The 22,413-nt window shown below is 37.5% G+C and overlaps 3 protein-coding genes, 1 non-coding gene and 1 pseudogene across 5 annotated transcripts in view; 2 read left to right on the plus strand and 3 right to left on the minus strand.

The window, feature by feature from the left end:
• Positions 1-69: 69 nt before the first annotated feature.
• On the minus strand, positions 70-141 carry TRNAE-UUC. The gene has a single exon. It is a non-coding gene; the product is annotated as a tRNA-Glu (tRNA).
• A 4,838-nt stretch (positions 142-4,979) lies between these two features.
• LOC125218467 (protein transport protein Sec24-like At3g07100) lies at positions 4,980-13,157 on the minus strand. Of its 2 annotated transcripts, none has more exons than XM_048120138.1 (13): positions 13,032-13,157; positions 10,574-11,733; positions 10,345-10,483; positions 9,581-9,771; positions 8,814-8,921; positions 8,532-8,735; positions 8,119-8,350; positions 7,825-7,974; positions 7,493-7,649; positions 7,102-7,229; positions 6,318-6,892; positions 5,461-5,701; positions 4,980-5,368 (listed from the first exon to the last, which is right to left on the minus strand). In XM_048120138.1, exons 2-12 carry the CDS (start codon positions 11,693-11,695, stop codon positions 5,468-5,470), a joined length of 3,240 nt encoding a protein of 1,079 aa, XP_047976095.1. In that variant the 5' UTR covers positions 11,696-11,733; positions 13,032-13,157; the 3' UTR covers positions 4,980-5,368; positions 5,461-5,467. The 2 variants fall into 2 exon arrangements, with proteins under 2 accessions (XP_047976095.1, XP_047976096.1); XM_048120139.1 differs by lacking the exon at positions 13,032-13,157 and having other exon boundaries at positions 6,318-6,491; positions 6,570-6,892.
• Positions 13,158-14,020: 863 nt separating this feature from the next.
• On the minus strand, positions 14,021-15,966 carry LOC125218468. The gene is made up of 2 exons (XM_048120140.1): positions 15,224-15,966; positions 14,021-14,360 (listed from the first exon to the last, which is right to left on the minus strand). The coding sequence occupies exon 1, from the start codon at positions 15,917-15,919 to the stop codon at positions 15,284-15,286; it is 636 nt and encodes a 211-aa protein (XP_047976097.1). The 5' UTR covers positions 15,920-15,966; the 3' UTR covers positions 14,021-14,360; positions 15,224-15,283.
• A 1,176-nt stretch (positions 15,967-17,142) lies between these two features.
• LOC125220791 lies at positions 17,143-18,768 on the plus strand (annotated as a pseudogene).
• A 2,546-nt stretch (positions 18,769-21,314) lies between these two features.
• Positions 21,315-22,413, plus strand: part of LOC125220792 (glycerol-3-phosphate acyltransferase 1-like) — a 1,563-nt gene continuing 464 nt past the window's right edge. Inside the window, exons 1-2 of the mRNA XM_048122930.1 lie at positions 21,315-21,926; positions 21,992-22,408. Coding sequence (XP_047978887.1) covers positions 21,315-21,926; positions 21,992-22,408 — 1,029 coding nt within the window. The remainder of the gene's footprint in view (positions 21,927-21,991; positions 22,409-22,413) is intronic.

Here is a 22,413-nt window from a genome sequence, read left to right on the forward strand (position 1 = left end):
TTCTGTTATGTTCGCAATTCTGATGAGTGTAATTGTATTTATTAGTCGAAAACGGTGAAATCGAAAAAATTCCGTTGCCGGGAATCAAACCCGGGTCTCCTGGGTGAAAGCCAGATATCCTAACCGCTGGACGACAACGGATTGTTGAATGCTAAAATTACATTTTACAATTAATAATCCTATTTCATGCACAGTTGTACCATTTCAGCTAGGAAAACACTGTCATCTCCTACACTTAATCCATTTTTCACATCATTTTACAACTTGATATATAAGACTATCTTTATAAGTTAAAAAACATTGTAAAAGAAAAGAAAATCTATGATTATTGAAAAAATAATGGCAAAGAATCATACTCATATATGCATTTCATTCCTATCATGTATCAAGTGGTCTTTATTAGATTTGCAGATGGTGACTACTTACTTGAATGCTTGAATTCATCTTTCTCCAATTTAGTATTTTTAGGTAGTCCTATTTTCTGATTTTTGTTTATGACTCCTCATTTGATGTCTCTCTTCATTCACTGTCAAAATGTGTGAGAAAAGAGGGGCTCAAACTTAGCTGGCAATGTCAATAAAATAAATGAGGCATGCAGCATAAACAGACATAAATACTGTTATCAAGAAGAAATTCAAAAAAAGATTATTTTGTAAATAAAAAAGCAAGTCTTCTTTCTGCTTCATCTTCATCAGTCTTCCTCTTTTCAGGTTCATTTTATGTGTAGGTTTGTTAGCCATTGGACCACTCTACCTCTATACTATGCTGTTATTATCTAGGGTTACTATTTGCTACACTACTACTACTACTACTACTACTAATACTATCTATCTATCTATCTATTCTTTTTTTAAATAGGAATAGTCCAACAATTATTCAAGATAAAAAGATCTTCTCCCCTCCTAAATAGACACAAAACAAATTCGTTTAAAACACACATTGTAGAATCAAAACCGTATCATATTTGAACATATATTTCTAATATTTCATGCTTGAAAGTTGAATCTCTTGTTAAGCATATTTTAAAAAAAAATTAATACTAGTAGAATAGTACTCTTTTTATTGAACTAAGAAGTGATGACAAATCAGTCTAGGCATAGGGCTATCTGTGCTCAAGACTGCAGCTATAAAAATACGGTAGTGGCATTTTAATTAAGGCTATAATAGCTGAAGTATTTTGTCATGTAGTACTAATTTCAATTTAATCATGTTATTCTGTTGATTTTACAACAGTTGCTATACAAGTGTCTTTGACCATTTATCTCTGGTCCCCTTCTCTTATATCTACAACCTGTCTTGTTTGAAGCCAGTCAAATTTCTTCTCTTTTTTTCATTTTTATTTTCATCATGTTTAAAAACAATGATCTATATTCTATACTAGCTATCCCTTTATGCATTAGTTTCAAATATTCTCCATTTTTTATAGTAGTGGAGTACTATAGATTTGTATTAACATTTTAAATTTGATATTATTTCAGTCATGTACTGAATCTGATATTATTTTAAAATTATCATTCTTCTTCCCTTTTATCATCCTTCACTTTGTTTCTTTATTTCAATATTAGATTTAATTTTACAAAATTAAATTTTAAATTTCAGTTTTTAAATATCAATAAATTTTTTTAATTATAAAAATTAATAAATAACAAAAATTAATAGTCATAATCAATATTTGATAGAGTCTAATATTTAATCAATAAGATATGACAACGCCTTAGTTTTAATCAATATTTAATAGCTTTAATCATAAATAGATCATATAACACGATTTATTCTGAAATAAATATGCATCTAATGCAAGACTAATATAATTTTCGTTTATTAATTTGAAAACAATCAAAATGACTAGAAAATTTCAACAAAAATAATCCTATATAAAATTTTTAGTCAACTTTATAATATTCAATCACAAGCAATTATAACAACCGAACGAAGGCTAAATAGAATAACTCTTATTTTTCCATCGTGATTAATATTATTTTTCTGTACTTCTTCAATTCAATTGAATATTATATTAAATAACAAAAATTAATAGTTTTAATCAATATTTATAGTGTCCATGAATTAATAGTTTAATTAAAAAAAAATTTTGATAAATTAAAATTTAAAATATAATTTTATGAATTAAATCTAATATTGAAATAAAGAAACAAAGTGAGGGATGACAAAAGCGAAGAATGATAATTTTAAAATAATATCAGATTTAGTACATAACTGAAATAATATCAGATTTAAAATGTTAAAAGTGTAAAAAGATCAAATTGCCCAAACCCCCCAAAACCCTTCAAAAGGGCATTTTCGTCTCGAAACAGTGCAAAAGGACCGTTTTTGATATTAACCCTTAGTTCAGGGACTACTGATGATATTTTTAAAGTCCAATGACTATTTTCGAGATAAATCCATAGTCCAGGGACCATTTTTGAAGTTCACTCTTTTATAAAACATCTTGGTGAATAAATACAACTAGTATATCTTGATTTCAAATTTTAACCATGAAACAAGAAAAATAATCAAGTAAAATTGACCACTCCATGAAAAAATACACATAGATGTAATATATATATATAGGGTAGTGATAAAATGCAAACTTATATATTATACAAACTCAAAACTCCTCAACACAGCTTTAACACAGTGTCAACACAATATCAACACAATTTCAAGATTTTAATGTTAACACAGTGTCACCACAATATCAACACAGTATCAATCATTGACTACCGTTGAAATTCTGTTGATATTTTTCTGTTGATGCTTTTTTGTGATTTGTTGACATTTTTCAATGGTCCAGATCATAATTTTGAGTTTCTACAATATTTAGAGTTTTCATTTGATCACGTTCACGTATACATGTGTTTGATATGTGTCAAAAATGAATTGATTTGAGTTTATCCTTCTCTGCCCTTTAACAGACCTGAAGTGTCATAGAGTTGACCAAAACCCTACCTTTGCATTCTATTTTTATTATTCTGATGATTACACAACAGAAGCCCCCTCTCTCAATACTTTTATATAGGTACTATAAATAAAGGTAGTTAGCTATAAATATTTCCTTTTCTTTATGACTCCTTTAATAGCTTCCCACATGACTAGGCCTTAAATTTACTGTTGAAGAAATGTGAGTTTGTCTCCTTCATCATTTCTCCTCCTATAAATACCCTTACCTCTCTCAACATTAAACACAAATTCTCCATTCTTCTTCTCTCATCCTCTTATAAATAGCTTATTTCTTCTTGATTTGAATTTGGAGATCTAAGAGAGGAACAAGTGAAGCTGCCAGCATGATCTATGTTGGGATAGTTTGATAATTTTTTCTAGCAAGAAGAAATTGTTCTTGTCCCAAATTAGGTCATGCTCTGACAGCATCACTCCTTCCTCTCCGGAGACATACATACATATATATATACAGACAGAGATTCTTCTTATTTTGTGTCTATACCTCAACAAACATAACTATATTTTTTTTACTTCTTTTAGAATATTATTGTTGGGTCTCTGTCTCATGTTGTCATGCTAGATTCTTGTTTTTTTTTCTTCTTTTCATCATCAATTATTAATTTGGAGGATATGTCGACCTATTTTAATATGTCAATCATGATAATTGTTACATTCCTCTAATTCAGGTGGAAGGCTTTGAATTCATGAAAGAGTATCACAAATAACAATTATTTTTATTTACTTTATGACAGATCGATTCTTTTTAAAACTGTACAAACCCAATAAAAATCAGTGGAATACTTTTAAAATTACTCTATGCCCTAATTTTTGGCACCTTCATAATTTAAATACATTTAGCCATTTAGGACAAATAATACCACTGCAACATTTTGATGACATCTCTTGCAAAAATTTTGACATAAGAAAAAGAATAAATCAACCTCTAAAAACTTCCAAATCAATTTCAAGTGAACTATGAGAAATTGCAAACATAATACTCCATGATTAAAGACGAATTCTCGACTACTTACAAGTTAGAACTAAAGATTATAATGCTGAAAAGATGACCTAAAACGATCTAAATGATATCCGTATAAATTTCAATTTTCTAAGATAAACTAAAAAATTTTAAAATACCTCCATACTAGCTTAAACCGCGTGATGGTTTGCAATAAGACGCAGTTGCTTGCATCTCATTGGGATAGGGCAACACACTAATTAGCTTCATCGGAAATGGCGGGTTGCTTGCATTGTCATATATATATGTCCCTCATCAATGTATCTATCTGCTCACTGTGAGAGAGGGGCATATCATATATGAGAACGCAAGCAGCTCGCCATTTTTCGGAAGCTTTGGATACTAAGAGACTGCCGTCGTAAAAAGTAAACAAGAAAGACTTCATTTATATAGCTGCATATTTGGAGAGAGAGGTGTGAAAGAAGAAATTGTATGAAGGTTTCGTTCACACTAATTTGAGTAAAGAAAGTCAAGAGTGTGTTTTCGCAGCCGCCGAAGTTTCCTCGTTTCCTCTTCCTACATCAACTCATTTTCCCCAAGAATATATAGGTACTACTTCATCTCTTTCATTTCACACTTGAAAGTTGAAACTATGGCTTAATGTCAAAATTTATTTCTGTCGAGATGTAGTACTTATCTAAAATTTATGGGTTATTCGTATTCATAGAATTTTTTTGGATGTCACATTAGAATTTAATTTAGATAAAATTATTCAAATTCATAGGTTTTTAACTTTTTATGGCTTTAGAGATGAATTCCACTTGAATTATTTGAATTCATAGGTTTTCATGGCAGAATTTGACTAATATTATACTCCAGGAGTACTACTTTGAGAGGTTGACTTTAGAGATGAATTCTACTCGTGGTTGTGTTCTCACATATCAAGAATATTCATCACTCATTTTGATCCATTTAAATAGATATGTATATATCGAGAGAGAATTTCGTTGACATATTTTAAGTTGGTATGCCAGCAAAATGAAAATTGTCTCAACTCTCATATAACATTAGACGAGGCAAAAGATTAATCCCAAATACAACCAAAATGCTTAAAGAATACTGTTGAATACATATATTTATAATCTAAATACACATCTCTAAATCCGGTATTGCAAATTTAAAATGGAATGAAATTACACCAAAAAAAGTAAAAATCTATAAACCCAAAAAACCAGTTCCAACCAAACAGAGGATGAATATAGAATAACTAGTGGATCATCTCTTGCATTTTCCAGAACTATAAACACCACGAGCAAAGGCCGATCCGCTAGCTAGCTGCTACTCCTGAATATTTCATCTCGAAATCTAGATCTCCTCTTCTTTTTATTCGCCTTCATGAATTTAACCGTATGGAATCTGAGGGGCGAGCTGCTGTCTGCTTCGAAACTCTCACATGCCCGTAATATCATATTCCTGGACAGTCACAACATCAGAGAGAGGGAGAGGGAGAGAGTATTTCTCTTAGCCATCGTGCGAATTTTGGGGTTTTATTGTAAGATCATTACCCGATTATTATGCATTTTGTTGGACTTGCTTAAAAAGCAGCACCATCCAGTCAGCATAACCATTGGCACCACCAATCTGGTCCTCGACAAGACTTGTAAGTAGGAAGAAGCCTTCTCTAGGTTGATCACCCTGCCTCACAAGATGGCATAGCTGAAAATATGACGGATCGCTCTTCCTACATTGATTAAGAATCTCCATGATCTTTCTAGACACGGGGTTGTCTCTTTGGGAGAGGCTAACCTGGATCCACAGATGAAGAAGAAAACATCTTACGACAGGATACAAAGGCAAAACAAGAGTTACTTCAAAGAAAATACCGAAAGACTAGTATGATTTAACATAAAAAAAAAAAATTATAACCAGCTACAGAGATATGAAACAATAAACTAACATCCTAATTGATGCGTGTCAATGTAGTCAAAGAAAATTGCATTATTAAAACTTAAAACAATTGTGAGTGATGGTCAAACTATCGGCTAGAAACACTTCAGGTATTGTCCCACCCAATACAAAATTAAAGAAATTTTACACATTGCTGTTATGGTGAATATAACATACAAATAAATTTAGTACTTCGGAATAAAACTAAAATAAACTAATAAATACAAAACAAATTTTAAACTAAATTATATATATGCCAAAACAGTTTGAAAAGTGCACACATGGGAAAACTTAAACACAAAGACGACGCATAGTGTGTGCATGCTTATATGATACCTACATTATTTATTCCTGTTTAATCGTTTTTATTTAAAAGACAAACTGCAAAGAACATGATTATCTTATTACTTTGCGTATAAAATAGTTGCAGAATGAAAGTTGTGAGAAGTTATATAAAATGGTCAATGAAGTTCACCTTTGAGAAGTCCGTGGCAAAATCTTCCCCAACCAAATTCTTAGTTATGTCAGGTGAAAGTGCTTTGCCAAACCATATGACAAACCGGAAACCATCATCAAAGATATAGAGACCTCTGGTGTCTAAGCTCTCTACGGTTAGTGGAAGCCTCTTTTTGGAGTCAAATTCTTCATTCTGAGGAGACATAGGGAATAGGTAAGATGCACACCAAATCATACTCCAACAAAAGAAACAAGAATGCAATAAACTTACTTTTACAAGACACTCATCCACACGAACCAGGTTGGGATACAGAAGTTTCAGCAAACTTTTAACAGGTAAAGCCATCATGGTGTATGCAGCTGCACTGCGCTCATCAAGCTGCACATCGGAATACCCACCGCGGAGGGGTAGTGATTTACACAATGCTAGTCCATACAATGGTAAGAATTTTAGTGACTCGGGGTAGATCATCCTTCCTGATAAGCGATGTTGAACAGCATAAAGATTTCGGTATTCCCTTAGAGCTTTGACAATACGATGTTGAACACTAGTCCGAGCTTCTTCCAGCTTGGATGTCAAAGTCTTTTCAATTGCTGCAGATTAATCATGTTAAATTGGGACCAATGTTGCATGGGCATTATAAAAGAACATAATTATACACTTATATCTTATCTATTTTGTTTCCTTCCGATTGAGGGGAAAGAGGTTGAGAGTGGGGCAGGCTCGCGAATTTATCGATTTAGATTTGTAAAAAGAACAAAATTTTTGTTGTCAATTTTATATGATAAAAAATGATCCTTACCTAGCCTGGAGAACAGAGAAATAATTGCTCCAGTGTCAGCTAGGCGGTACATCTCTCCTAGATCTGTAACAACTGGAGCAGCTGCAGTGTGTACTCTGATACGCCGTTCGCCAGAAGATGATGTGTATCTTATAAATGGTTAAGGCTTTTAGTATTCTAAAATCTCCAATTGAAGGTAATGAGGATGGCCCTAAAGATTCCTATAACCTAGATGGCTAGTTAATGACATGAAAAGACAAAAGACGTGATAATAGAATGTCAGTAGTTCTCCCAAAAGAAGAGAAATTTGCCTTTCATGTTATTAGAACAAAGAATCTGACAGTTATATGTACTAACTTGCAAGATATGATCAAATAGATAGTTACACAAAAAAAGGGTTAGATAAGGATACAATAGTGCAACTTGAAAGTACACAGTCTGAGTAGTCAACAGTGTCTCTTCAAGAGACAACTGTGCAGCATAAGCCTTATCACAGTCAACAGCAGGGAGTGCGAGTAAGTCTGTGGATCTTAGCATAAAATTTCCATGATAAGATGTAAACCGTACTCCTACAGACAGAGAACAAAAAAAAACACAAGCTTCCAGCATCAGAAGTGTATCCAACAATACTTAAATTATCTGCAGGTGAGTGTGAGAGTGCGTGTGTGTGTATGAGAGAGAGAGAGAGAGACATAGACTTCTTAACAACTAGATTTCATCAACATGTGACTTAAAAGTATCTACCTTTTCCACATCTTATCCTCATGACCGCTTCCCACGCAGTTTCTCTGGTAAGATCTCTGGTTAGCTCATGTTTCAACTTTTCTTTATGGATACTAGCCTGGAAATTCGGATAATAATACACCTGACCGCCAGTATACTTTGCCAGTGTTCCTAGGAAGCATCAACGATGGCAGAATTAAAGTGAAATCTAATTATCATTTAACAAGTCAAGGCCTCGGTTATGTCAAGGCCTACAAGTCAAAAACCATTGACAGTTCCAACTAAAACAAAAGGTTGAAGGACAGTATAACATACCCAAAGTTGCTATATCCGTGTACTTATCACTGAATGCATATACATTTACAGCTATCTGATACTTAGTAAAATCAGCAGCCATCTGTTTATAAAATGGATCTTCAGGTAATCGTAAAGTATGCTCTTTATCAGTCCCATAAACTCGAATATCATCCCCACGCAGCTTCAGGAGGCCAGCACCCAGAGATGGTAGACTATTCTGGAAGATTAACAATTTACCGCCAAGTTGGCTCTGACAATTGAAAGAAAAGCTCGTTAGTCTAGGCTAAAGGAGAACAGTTTCCGAAAGTACAACCCTTAACAGAAAACTGAAGATTAGTAACACGAACCATCAATGGTTATTTCAAAATAAAGTTCATACTCAATAGTTAAAATCAATGTTTAAATGGTGCAAGTTACAGAGGGAGACGCACCATAACCAAGAATGCAGCTTTGAGAGCTGGACCAAATGCGGATTCAACATTCATGTTCTCCTGGAACATGGAGGGCAAGCTATCAAGAAATGCCTCCACCACACTCCTAGATTCTGACAAGTTGACTAGAAGATCATCTGGCAATGGAACAAATATATCATCCAAATCCGAGACAACCATCATCTGAGGCTGTGCCAATGATGACTGATGCAAGAGAAAGCCACCAACATTATGTTAAGCTAGAAAAAACTTCATAAATAACTTCTATGTGTAACAATTTACCTTCATGTTATAAAAATGTATGGTGCTATCATAAGTTATAAAGCCAATCTGTGTTCGTGTTGAACCAGGTAAGCTGTCCAGGCAAGACTTAATAGTCTGTGACATAACCTGAAATTTATTATTAGCATTAATTTAATTAATAGAAGAACTGACAAATAATTGGGATATAGTAGTAGTCAATGCTTTATTGTTCTGGAAGAAAGAAAATATTTCTTCAACCAGTTTGCATGAGAAAACATAAGATGACAGGATGACTCAGAAATTACATGATATGGAAATAATATAGGTATTAAAACTGAATAAGTACTCTAAAAAGGAAAATGGAATAAGCTTCCAAATAAATTGTGTCATATCACCCATTAAACTGTTTAGCTAAAAGCACCTATAAAAGTACCACCCTATTAACTAAACATTAGGATAAATGAACCCCTACAATATTATTATGAGAGAATTCAGACATTAGTATAGGAACAGTAGATTCAATATATAACTCGCACATGCAGAGTAGCTGAATCTCAAACCAGAAATTTTACGTTGAGAATACAGTCAGATCCAAGCCTACTTTCACTCCTACCAAATGCATTAATTATGGATAAAAGACAAACATAGCATAGAATCTGTCTTGAGTTCCAATGCAGGATTACAGGAAATTGATATTAGCTCTTACATAAAAGTAACATATTAGTAGTCCTGTTAACTATACAGTGAGTTGTACTTCAATTAAAAACAACATTTTAGTGGATTAAAATTCAGTATAAAAAAGTTACCTCAAGCATTCCGCTTTTAACAGCAGATATTGATACATCGATGAGGAAAAAATAGAGTGGTGGCATTGGAGGGCGGACCATGTACTCAGCTGGAGCAATAAACTCAACACTACCCTTTATAAGTTCAGGCCTTTGATCCAAATCAACTCTTCTTCCACTAGCATCCACGTGGGCAAAATAATCACTTGGAACTGCATAAGAAGCTACTGGTAAACAGTGCAGAACCTTTTGAAATGATAAAAATAAAAGGACCTAAATAAATTTCCCTGATTGCTTCTAAATTTTTCAGACTTTTTAGTAATCCTAGATTAACAAGGCAGATATGGCATTAAATCAACAATTGATTCCTCCAGATTGACTGTTAAATCATGCCATAGTTGTAAACCAACAATTAAAGAATATCCAATGCAAAATGAAAAGAAACCCACTAAAATAGATTAAGTAAAAACAGAAACTGTTTGAATTTGTTAATTTTAAGTTTACAACCCATCATCGAGGAAAAAATGAACCTTTGAAAAGCATCAATAGAAAGGTTTACTAAATCATTTATTTAGCAAGGTGGTCTTATACAAAAGGGATAGTTTTAAGAACCTATTAACAGAAAATTTATAGTCAGTGAATACAATAGCAAAACACTAGCAACTAGCTATAGCAGAAATCTTCTCAATTTTTGTGATTAAAAGAAAACATCAAAATTGGATATGGATATACATATATAATTATACATACAATTTAAGACTAAGTAAAGTTTGGGAACGATTTACCATCATTTAGCAATGAGCATATATTGCATCTCCACTTTCTTCCATTGTCAGTGAACGCGACATACGGGTTCACATAAGTACGGCACCTTCTACATCTAATGATTCCTGTTGTGGCAAAATTAACAATTGGAACTTCCTCCTGGAAGTAAATTAAAGTTACAATTAAAACAAATAGATTGTAGATTGCAATCTACATATGTGTGAAATCAACTTCTTAATAAAGACTAACCCCGGGAGGAGTTTCTGCTAGAGGGCAAACAACAGCCCCAATAGACAAATGCCATCGTGATGCCAATGATTGAGAGTTTGGTATGCCACTTGTTGTTAGTCGCAAGAATCTAGAATCACAATTCATTGGGTACATATCAGCATAAGACTTAGGTTCCACATCACCGTCTAATGGCCTTGGTAAGGCTGTGATATCAAGTCCTGCATCATAAGATCCTGGTACTGATCCAAGAGAGAGCGAACTAAAATCTTCAGCCAAACCCTGTTGAGCAGGTGCAATGCCATGTTGCTGGAACTGGTTCCCTGAATAGAGGCCAGATGAAGTTGAAACAGGTGGAACAGGAGCATAACCTCTTTGTTGAGCTAGAAGAGATGTTGGAGGTGCTTGTGGAGCATAGCCCCGTTGTAAAGGAAAGGATGACTGCATAGGTGGACCATAACCTCCTTGTTGCATTTGAAAGGAGGCAGGCGGCATAGGTGGAGCTTGGGAAACAGAATTTGGTTGCATGTTGGCATACCCTGGATAGGTACCCCTGCCAGCTGGATAAGATGTCCCAGTTGGTGGAGAAGAAGGCTGGGAACTTGGCCTGAGAATGGGAGTTGAGAAGCGTTGATCTGCAGGAGGCGGGATATTTGGGTTAGGTTGTCCAGTTTTTATGCTTTGAGGTGGAGATCCCATGGATACCAAAGGTGGCTGGGGATGTGAAAAAGGAGAAGCAGGACCTGGAGGAGGTCTGGTTGGTGGAGCTATAACAGGCTGACCTGTAAGAGAGATGTGAGGAGGTAGTACTTGACCAGCTGACGACACGGGGGGGTTTGGGAATCTCTGAAATCCTGAGGTAGGTGGGCCATAAGATGGTGGAGGAGGTGGGCGGACCACTTCACCAGGTCTAATTGATGGAGGGGGTCTAAAGGCAGGGACCTCCGTTCCAACCAAAGGTCCCCCAGCAAAGGGAGGTGCTTGAAAGTTTGAGGCTGCAGGAGGCCCAGGCCTAAAGACGGGTGCTTCTGATCCAACAGCAGGACCAGTCGATGAGAAAGGTGTTGAAGATTGCTGAGAAGCAAAGGGTGTTGCAGCTGGTCTTAATGGATAGTTTGGACGATTAGGATTTTCGGGCCCCATAAAGATTTAGCTTGAACACTATGGAAATGGCTGAATTTCTGTAAGCAAGGAGGCACAAGTCACAAAATGCGTAAGAAACAGAATATAATATACATGTACATATCTGTATATATTAAATGATGAGAGAAGCTGGAGTAGCAGATTCAGTTTTTTTATGATTCCCTTGAAAATAAAGTCACATAAGTCAAAGACCTATAAAGTTGGATAAGAACAAAATGATTTGTTACTTAAGTTAAAAGGGAAATGCGAGGGCTCCTATATGGGCAAGAGGTCATACTGCAGCATGATACTCCAATCTTTAACAATGTCAGAAAACATGCAAAGTTTACAATTCTATGCATTGAGCCCGCCAGACCGGCAAAGCAACCTTATGACCTAAAGCAACCACCTAAATGGATTTCTTAGAATATTCAAATCAAGACCTATTGCCTGAACATAAAAACCAAAAGCAAGTGCATATTTACTTTTATCTAATAAGATGCAAAAATTCAACATAGTCCAAAGAAACTAAGATATTTAAGACAGGAATCCATTGTATTGATCAATTTTCGAGAGATAGATCTCTGTTCTTCAGTAATTGTATGTAGCCTAGCTAGCTGTCTGGGCCACTCCACCAAACTCATAACTAGACCTAAATAAGTAAGACTTTCTAGCCTGTCCGGCATGCCCATTCTGCAACTCGGAAAGTGAGGAACGAACGTGCTCTCTTTTCCACAAAATTACAGGCAAAGATGACTAAGTAATGTTGCAGTAATGGAAAATTTTAGCTTAAAACAATCATCAAAACATGCCAAATGTAGATTTATGATGCTATCAAGTACAAATGGATTGTGTGGCGATGCAAGTGAATTCAATGGAACACTATTCGAAACAAAGGATCTCGTGAGCTAAAAGAAGTGCATCAACAAGAACAATGTACATCTGTATTTTCCTAGGACAACCTCTCACTAGTAATCTAACAACTAAAACACAATTATACACGGCCAAATTCTGTCAAAGCTGCATCCTTTTCTCTCTGCAAATCTAAATTCATCAAACCCTCCGTAACCTAAACTAAATCAGTTCACAGACAGACAGCAGATGATAACTGAAATTCTGAAATCCGAAATTCAGTGTTGACTGCGCGAACTCGCACATGCACTCGATCTCAGTTTGCAAAATATGACATAACCAATCAAGATCCGCCTATGGAGAAGGTAGAATCACAGTGATTCAGCATAAATCAATCTCGCGAGTGAACACATAAAACCCAAACTTGAATCAAAGGAAAAGGAAGATTCGCTACTCCAATAATCCAACAACACAATTTTAATCAGGAAATCCTGATTCCGAATACCTGATCGGAGATCTCGCCGGCGGAGAGCGCGGTGGAGGAATCGAGAGCCGGCGATCAGAGAGAGAGAGAGGAGAGATGAAAACACAGCGAAAGGAGAGTCCGATAACTTTCGCTCTATTAATTAAGTGGAAAAAACGCAGTCAAAAAAATAAAAATATAGTTCTAATAATATAAAAAATTCGTCTGCAGTTGTATTTTTATGAGATTGATTCCAATCTTATTTCAAATTGGATTCCATTCTTATTTCAAATTGGAGAGCTGATATAATGTTTCACCGATTCTAATCTTAAAATTCATTTATAAATTACTGAATTATTGATTTATTTTAATTTTAAAATTCGTTTATAATGCGACAATAGTTTGGTGATTGTTTATTCTATGGTACGGAATTCCGCTTGTGACAATATATAAGTTAGGAGCAAAATAAGAACTAAATGAGAATTAATTACGTCATTTTTTATTCATATCAGATTCATCATTCATATGGTGCGAAATGTGAAACAAATAATAAAACTGGAATAAAACTTGTATACTATAGTTAGATAATTCATTAATGACATTTTTTTTATTATAAGCACAATAAGAAATTATGGAGGGGTTGCTAAAAGATTTTAATCAAATCAGCCATGCATGACATTTTGATTTTTGAATTCCTTAGATTGGAGGTTTTAAACAAAAGGAAAATAGAGTACACTATTATTTATTCAAAATATTACTACTAGTATTTGGCTAATATAAACTGATTAAACTGTTTATTTTAATTGAATAGAAAAACCTGATTATTTATCCCTTAATATGAAATTTAAGAAACTATTTTTATTCCAAATCACTCTGATATTGAAATTCATAACAATATGAAATAAAATAGAGAAAATTGAAAACGCAAGAAATGCAACACAAATCCCCCATTGCCACAAACTCAAATTAATTACATCAGCAAATTTCCTAAGAATAAATTAACAAAGTGCACCAGTAATTTGAGCAAGACATAGCCGAAGAACTTTTTTAACAATTTCCATATTTACATTACTCTGATTTACAAGACATTTACTACTGGAAATTATGTTAATATGTTATCTACAACATTTCAGAGATTCTAATTTACAAGTTAGTGATACCAAAAGCAAGAATATTGAAGAAGATATAGACCTTCGCTACGAGAGCTCTAAATCACAGGAATCTCCTGTTCTCTCTATAGCAATGATCATCTTTGTAGATCAGGAAGAATTCCAAAAGATACAGAAGTTTATATGTGGAGAAACTTTGAAGTGAACCATCAAACTTAGTATCAAGTATCACGTAGCTACAACTGTATCCTAAGTACAGTAGCTGCAAGTTTCAGTTAGAAAACAAGTATCAACACTGTTGAAATTGTAATAAGGTGTTAAAACAAAGGGTGATGATGGCGGATCATGTCAGCCCATAATGTAGACTACTACAGAGTACAGACATCCTAATAATCATAATAATCAATAGGTAGCAATGAATTCTCTCCTCTTCTTCGAGCACAGTAAATGTGGTGGGTATTATAAATACACTATGCATGCAAAGATGCAACCTACCACAAAAGGTTCCTTTAAGCTCACTATGGGCAGCAGTTTATATGAATGCAAATGCATGTTCATGTAACAATAAAAATGGAAAGCTAAGAAGAGTGAATATACACTATTTTGTGGGGCAGATGGAGTATAATTTAGCCTCATTTTGTGCACTTATTTACAAAAAAATCCAAACGTGATCCACCATTATCTACGTTAGGTTGTTAACTAACATAAAAACAACCAAATGGGGTTCTTTGCTTTCTCCACTCACAAAAACACACTACCTAACTTCGATTAAAATTCGTGCCACGATTGAATGTGCACATTTTTGTGGGACAAAGTGAGTAATAAGCATTCCTATAAGCTTGCAGCATGAATTTATATCTAGCTCCATATGACCTTTCGTAATGCAAATCATAAGACGGGTGAAAATGGAGGGTTTTGATATATCCACATAACCAATAAACAATCATTCAAAGTGTATAAGAACATGAATTTTTTGAATAGTCTGTCCAACTACAACTCATGGTTTCCATGAACTTACAAATTTCTTATTTCTTGATGATTCAATGTATATAATCCAAATTTTTAATTAGAAAGTAGTTTACAAATCAACACATGACAACAAATGGTAGGGCTCAAGAGCACTACCTGAAAATCTCCTCTTCAGCAGAATCTCATCTCCATTTTGTTGAAGAAAGGATGAAAATCTCACACTAAATTCTTTCCCAAATACTCATCTACATCCACACAATTGGAACCCAACAAATCCCCCCCTCTAATATTAGTAACCTCACATTTCTGCCCAAATTCACCCCAAAATCCAATCCCATAACTCTTTTCCTCCGCAAAACAAACCACTGAAATCAACCGAGAAACTCCCTTCCGATCCACCACGCTCGAATCAAATCCAGTCGCCACAATCCTCGCATTCCTGAACGCCGGCTCACACTTCTGCTTCGCGAAGCCGCCGCATCTCTCCTTGGCAGCGGCGAAACACGCCTCCATCTCAATCTCCTCACACTTCTCCCTCTCCTTGAAATCCTGTTTCGAGTATACGCCTAGAATTACTCTCCACCACGGGGGTTTGCATTTGCTAGAGGCGGAGATGGAGCAGCCGATCCGCGCACCCGATTCGCATTGCGCGGTGATTTGGGCGCGGCAGCTCCGATACGCGGCGGCCCAGGCGCGGGCGGATTTGAAGGCGAGGTGGTATGGACCAGAGGAGGGATCGTCGAGAGGACCGGCTTTGATTGGACCTCGCAGGAGAGGGAGAGGGCGGGGGAAGGGGATTAGGGTTGCGGCGGCGGAGTAGTCGTCGGGATTGGGGAGCTCGCCGCCGTCCATTTGCTGCTGGGTTAGGATATTGCTAGGATTTTGAGTAATTTCTAGAAAATAAAAATGCATTAATCTCTTTTTCGATTAATTGTTTTATTTTATTTATGTATTTATCTATTTTATTCCATTTTCATTTATAAATTTTTTAAAAATTTTGTTTTAGAAAAACTTCAATTTTACCGGGGAATTATCCATTTAAAATTATATCATGAATTTCAATTTCATTAATCAAAACGCCACTTCATATCCCAATATACTTCCTCCACAATATATGGGTCATCTTCTCATCAATTATAGCGCCACGATCGCCATCTAGACCTGCCCAAGATTTATCGAACCGGCAGTTAAAAACGAAACAGTGAGAATTTACCCAAATAGAAACCGTCGATTTTTGAACCGTGGTTTGGTTCAGGTTCAAAAATTTTCGAACTGAAACTGTGCCGGAACTGCGAAAAACCGCCGGAAACTGTGAAATCAAGCCGGAACCGCAAAAAAACCGGCGGTTCGAAACCATAAAAAATCGTAAAAAACCGCCGGTTCAGAACTGGAACCGGAACCGTGAAACACCCACGTGGTTCGATTCCAGTTCAACAATTTCCAAAATCGTAACCAGCGGTTCCGAACCGTGGGCACTCGGTTGCTCCCTTTGTTGGAAGTGCCCACTGTCATCATCACCACTAAGCACGCTAAGTCGGCGGCAAATCTAACCACATATATCAAATTCAAGACCCTCATCTACGCCTCAGGCTGCAGGTGCAATATTCGAGTCCCCTCACAACATTCGGACCACTCCTCCATCAATATTAAAAAATAACATTTTATTAGGTATATTATCATTTAATATTATAATTTTAAATCAAACTAAATATATTGCTGTATAAAATAATAAGCATGTTTGCAACTCCTATAAAAATATTTTTTTATATATTTCCACGATATAAGCATACGTGCGACCAAGAAATGTACTCGAATCCAAACTATATGGTATATAATATTATAAATAGTCTACCATATCCAATGTCATCTAATACAATATATGCATGTAAGATTTAGTGATAAAACAATAATATCACCTCTTAATTTTTTACACAATAAGTCAATGGACATGGTAGCTGGTGTCTAAATAAAATAGTCACAACTAATTTGCTAGCTGCCTTAAATCACCACTATAAATTGGTGTACACATTGTCACACAAGCGTACAATCCCAAAAAGCACAGACACTAGAAAAAGATGGCAATGCACACGTACAACCCTGCAATGCACCCCAGCCTCTCCGAGTTCCGCCGCCGCGGCCGGAAATCGCAGACCATCGCCTACGAAGTCCATCGCTGCCTCGTCCGATCGCCCTCCTTCTTCCCCTACTTCATGCTCGTCGTCTTCGAGAGCGGCGGCATTCTCAAAGCTCTGCTACTCTTGCTGATGGAGATGAGGGTCATGATTTTCGTCACATTTTTCGGGGTGAGGGTGAGGGACGTGGAGAGCGTTTCTAGAATGGTCTTGCCGAAATTCTACCTCGAAAACCTCAATCTCCGCGCCTACGAGGCGTTGGATTCCGCCGGAACTAAGGCGGTCTTCACCGTTGTGCCTAGAATTATGGTGGAGGCCTTTTTGAAAGACTATCTCGATGTTGATTCGGTTGTCGGGACCGAACTCTGCACCGTTGGTGACTTCTTCACCGGTTTGGTATCTCCCTCCGGTTTGCTTGTCTAGCATAGGGCTGTCGAGGACTTGTTCGGTGACGAGATGCCCGATGTCGGCATCGGATCGTCTAGTGTGTGTGATCATTTATTCGTCTCTCTCTGCAAGGTATATCGTCTCATTTTACTATTTTTGTCCGACAAGAACTAATGATTAATTCTCTTTTAGTAATTATATTACCACTCATAATTAAGTCATAGTATAACACATCCAACTAGAATAATTAATTTAAAATTATAATAAAAGTGTGATCCCCGCTCCATTTATATTAGTCAAAAAATAAATTAAAATATTTGACGTAACTAAATGAGGCATATTTTTTGTGAACATATAAACAGGAAGCATATGTTATAACAGGAGACGACGACGTGGCAAAAATGCCAAGAAGCCGTTATCCGAAACCCCTAATTTTCCACGACGGCCGGCTGGCGTTCCTGCCAACGCCAGCCGCGATGTTATGGATGTTCACATGGCTCCCCGTAGGGATCCCCATTGCCATCTTGCGTCTCTTCATCGGCTCTGTTTTCCCCTGCCACCTCATCATCCCCCTATGTGCCGCGACCGGCATGGACCTCCGTGTCTCCGGACCCACGCAGCCCGCTGCAACCACCGCATCGTCATCGACCCAGCCTTCCTCGCCTGTGCCCTCCGCAAGCCCCTCACCGCCGTCACCTACGGTATGAGCCGGACAACGGAGATCATATCGCCGATCAAGACCGTGCGCCTCACCCGTGACCGGAGGCACGATCGCGAGACGATGCAACGACTGCTGGCCGAGGGCGATCTTTTTGTGTGCCCCGAGGGGACCACGTGCCGGGAGCCGTACCTGCTCCGGTTCAGCTCCCTTTTTGCGGAGCTCGCTGACGAGATCGTGCCGGTCGGGATCGACACGGAGGTGGGCATGTTTTACGGAACGACGACGACCGGTCGAAAGTGGTTGGACCCGATTTTGTTCATGGCACAAGACCGGTGTACAGTATCCGGATTCTCGACATGGTACCAGAGCAGCTAACGTGCGCGGGGGGAAAGACGAGCCACGAGGTGGCGAATTATATACAAAGGGAGTTGGGGGAGGCGTTAGGGTTTGAGTGCACCAATCTCACGAGAAGAGATAAGCATTTGATGATGGCCGGCAACTATGGCAAGAACAAGCATTGATGCAATATTCTGATTATTCTTGTTTTAAGTGTGAAAATTTATTAATGGTTGCTTGTTATATTGACACGTGACTCTTAAAGATGGTAATCGAGAGAGGTAGAGAAAGGTTGATAAGGCTTATTAGAAGTAGAAAGTAGAAGGATATATTTCTTGTATTTTTTGTGTTGTATCTTACATTTGCTCATCACCTTAGTATTTATAGGGATGTTTGAGACTCTTCAAGTACATCAATAAATGAAGATTGGAACTCTACAACATAGGAACTCTCTACTACTTAGGAATTATCTACTACTTAGGAACTCTCCTACAATAAATGAGAAGCAGCCATTTAATCTTCTTCTTTTTTCCCCACGGTGACAATAGTTTTTTTAATTTTATGACTGGTTGAGCATGTATACTTTTGCAAAATAAGATGTTTGAGAAATCGTTCCATGGAAAAAATAAATAAAAATAATCATCAACACCATGATTTAAAGTTGAAAATGTTAAATAGAATTTAATTGTTCATTGATTGTGGCATAATTTGGAAGTTATGATTCAATGTTGATTTTGATTCTAATACTAGGATCGACTTTTGAGTGATTTTGTCGCGTGTAAACCCCTCCGAAGTGTATATGTACTCTATATATTAAATAAATAAATGGGTACTAATGTAGCCAAATGCCAAATACAAAAACACTGAGATATACTCCCTCCATTTCCTCATAGTTGAGTCATTCTTCCATTTCGGAAAGTTCTTTCATAGTCGAGTCATTTCCATATATGATAACTTTTTTCTCTTTCTTACTGATAAGGTCAATTTCATGCATCGGTTATGGGGTTAAATTCTGATTTCTATGAACTAATACACGATTTAAGTTTAGGTGCGTACATGATCTGCCAGGTCAAGGAAAAGGATAAAAAAATCTACCAAGCAGAGGAAACCGGAAGAAAATGGAGTGAAGAAGCCAGCTGCAACCTGACCCGGGAGATTGCGGAAGCAGCTGTGAGCGGAAAAGTATCTTTTTGAAGGACTTTCTAGGATGGAAAAATCGACAAATCAGCAGAGAAGTTACCTCAGAAGTTCGAGCCTCAACTATAAATAGAGACACAACATGAAGAGAGGCATCATCAATCATCATTCACCAATCACTTTTAGCTCTTAGCCCATCACTTCACACACATCATTTCGCACTTAGCAATTATAGGGTAATTTCTGGGGATTCGTTGTGGCCTAGTTCGATTTCTGTGGTGTAACACCATCCTTGCGAAAGGCGAAGATACAATTTACTGTTTTCCGTCGGTTTGAGCTGAGACTTCATCGTTTTAGAAGCTCAGCGTTTATTATTTCCGTGTTGAACCTTAAATATCGTAGTAGTATGGAAGTACGTTTTATGTTTCGTTGCTTCTGATGTTTTGATTGTTGAAATCCTAATTCGAGTATACGCCTAGAATTACTCTCCACCATGGGGTTTGCATTTGCTGGAAGCGGAGATGGAGCACCCGATTCGCGCCCTCGATTCGCATTGAGCGGTGATTTGAGCGACGGCAGCTCCGGTACGCGGTAGCCCAGGCGCAGGGGATTTGAAGGCGATGATGTATGAACCGGAGGAGGGATCGTCGAGAGGACCGGCTTTTATTGGGCCGCGCAGGAGAGGGAGCGGGCGGGTGAAGGAGATTAGGGTTGCGGCGGCGGAGTAGTCATCGGGATTGGGGAGCTCGCCGCCGTCCATTTACTGCAGGGGATATTGCTAGGATTTTAAAAATCAATACTTATATTTAAGTAGTAATAATGCATTAATCTCTTTTTCGATTAATTGTGTTATTTAATAGTAATTTTTTAAAAATTTTGTGCTAGAAAAACTTCAATTTTAACGAGAAGTACAAAACATTAATTTGAAGCTTTTGTTGGAAATGTAGTTACATGTCATTATCCATTTAAAATTATAGTGAATTATAGAGCTACGATCGCCATCGCCCCTAGGGCTGTTCCCTTTAGAGAAGTGCCCACAGTCGTCATCACTGAGCACGCCAAGCGTCACTGAGCACGCCAAGACGGCAAATTCGAGACCCTCATCCACGCCTGCAGGCTGCAAGTGCAATATTCGAGTCCTCTCGACAACATTCAGACCCCTCCTCCATCAGTATCAATAGAAAACATTTGATTATGAGCACCTAATCATTTAATATTATAATTTTAATCAAACTAAACATTTTGCTGTATAAAATAAAAATCATGTTTGCAACTCCTATAAAAATATTTTGTTTATATTTCCGCGATATAAGCATACGTGCAACCAAGAAATGTACTCAAATCCAAACTATGGTATATAAATAGTCTACCATATCCACTGTCATCTAATACAATATATGCATCTAAGATTTAGTAATAAAACAATAATATCACCTCTTAATTTTTTAAGCAATAAGTCAATGGCCATGGTAGCTCGTGTCTAAATAAAATAATTACAACCAATTTGCTAGCTACCTTAAATCACCACTAGAATTTGTTGTACCACATTGTCACACAAGTGTACAACCCCGAAAAGCATAGACACTAGAAAAAGATGGGTGCAATACACACGTACAACCCTGCAAAGCACCCCAGCCTCTCCGAGTTCTGCCGCCGCGGCCGGAAATCGCAGACCATCGTCTGCAACATCCATCGCTGCCTCCTCCGATCGCCCTCCTTCTTCCCCTACTTCATGCTCGTCGCCTTCGAGGGCGGCGGCATTCTCAGAGCTCTGCTACTCTTGCTGTTGTCCCCATTGCTGCTGATTCTCGACGATGAGATGGAGATGAGGGTCATGATTTTCGTCACATTTTTCGGGATGAGGGTGAGGGACATGGAGAGCGTTTCTAGAATGGTCTTGCCGAAATTCTACCTCGAAAACCTCAATCTCCGCGCCTACGAGGCGTTGGATTCCGCCGGAACTAAGGCGGTCTTCACCGTTGTGCCTAGAATTATGGTGGAGGCCTTTTTGAAAGACTATCTCGATGTTGATTCGGTTGTCGGGACCGAACTCTGCACCGTTGGTGACTTCTTCACCGGTTTGGTATCTCCCTCCGGTTTGCTTGTCAAGCATAGGGCTGTCGAGGACTTGTTCGGTGACGAGAGGCCCGATGTCGGCATCGGATCGTCTAGTGTGTGTGATCATTTATTTGTCTCTCTCTGCAAGGTATATCGTCTCATTTTACTATTTTTGTCCTAAATGAGGCATATTTTTTGTGAACATATAAACAGGAAGCATATGTTATAACAGGAGACGACGACGTGGCAAAAATGTCAAGAAGCCGTTATCCGAAACCCCTAATTTTCCACGACGGCCGGCTGGCGTTCCTGCCAACGCCAGCCGCGACGTTATGGATGTTCACATGGCTCCCCGTAGGGATCCCCATTGCCATCTTGCGTCTCTTCATCGGCTCTGTTTTCCCCTGCCACCTCATCATCCCCCTATGTGCCGCGACCGGCATGGACCTCCGTGTCTCCGGGCCCACGCAGCCCGCCAACGGCAACAACAAGGGCAAGGGCATCCTATACGTCTGCAACCACCGCATCGTCTACGACCCAGCCTTCCTTACCGGCGCCCTCCGCAAACCCCTCACTACCGTCACCTACGGCCTGAGCCGGACATCGGAGATCATATCGCCAATGAAGATCGTGCG

Source organism: Salvia hispanica, chromosome 4 (genome assembly GCF_023119035.1).
Source record: "Salvia hispanica cultivar TCC Black 2014 chromosome 4, UniMelb_Shisp_WGS_1.0, whole genome shotgun sequence".
Classification (NCBI taxonomy): domain Eukaryota; kingdom Viridiplantae; phylum Streptophyta; class Magnoliopsida; order Lamiales; family Lamiaceae; genus Salvia; species Salvia hispanica.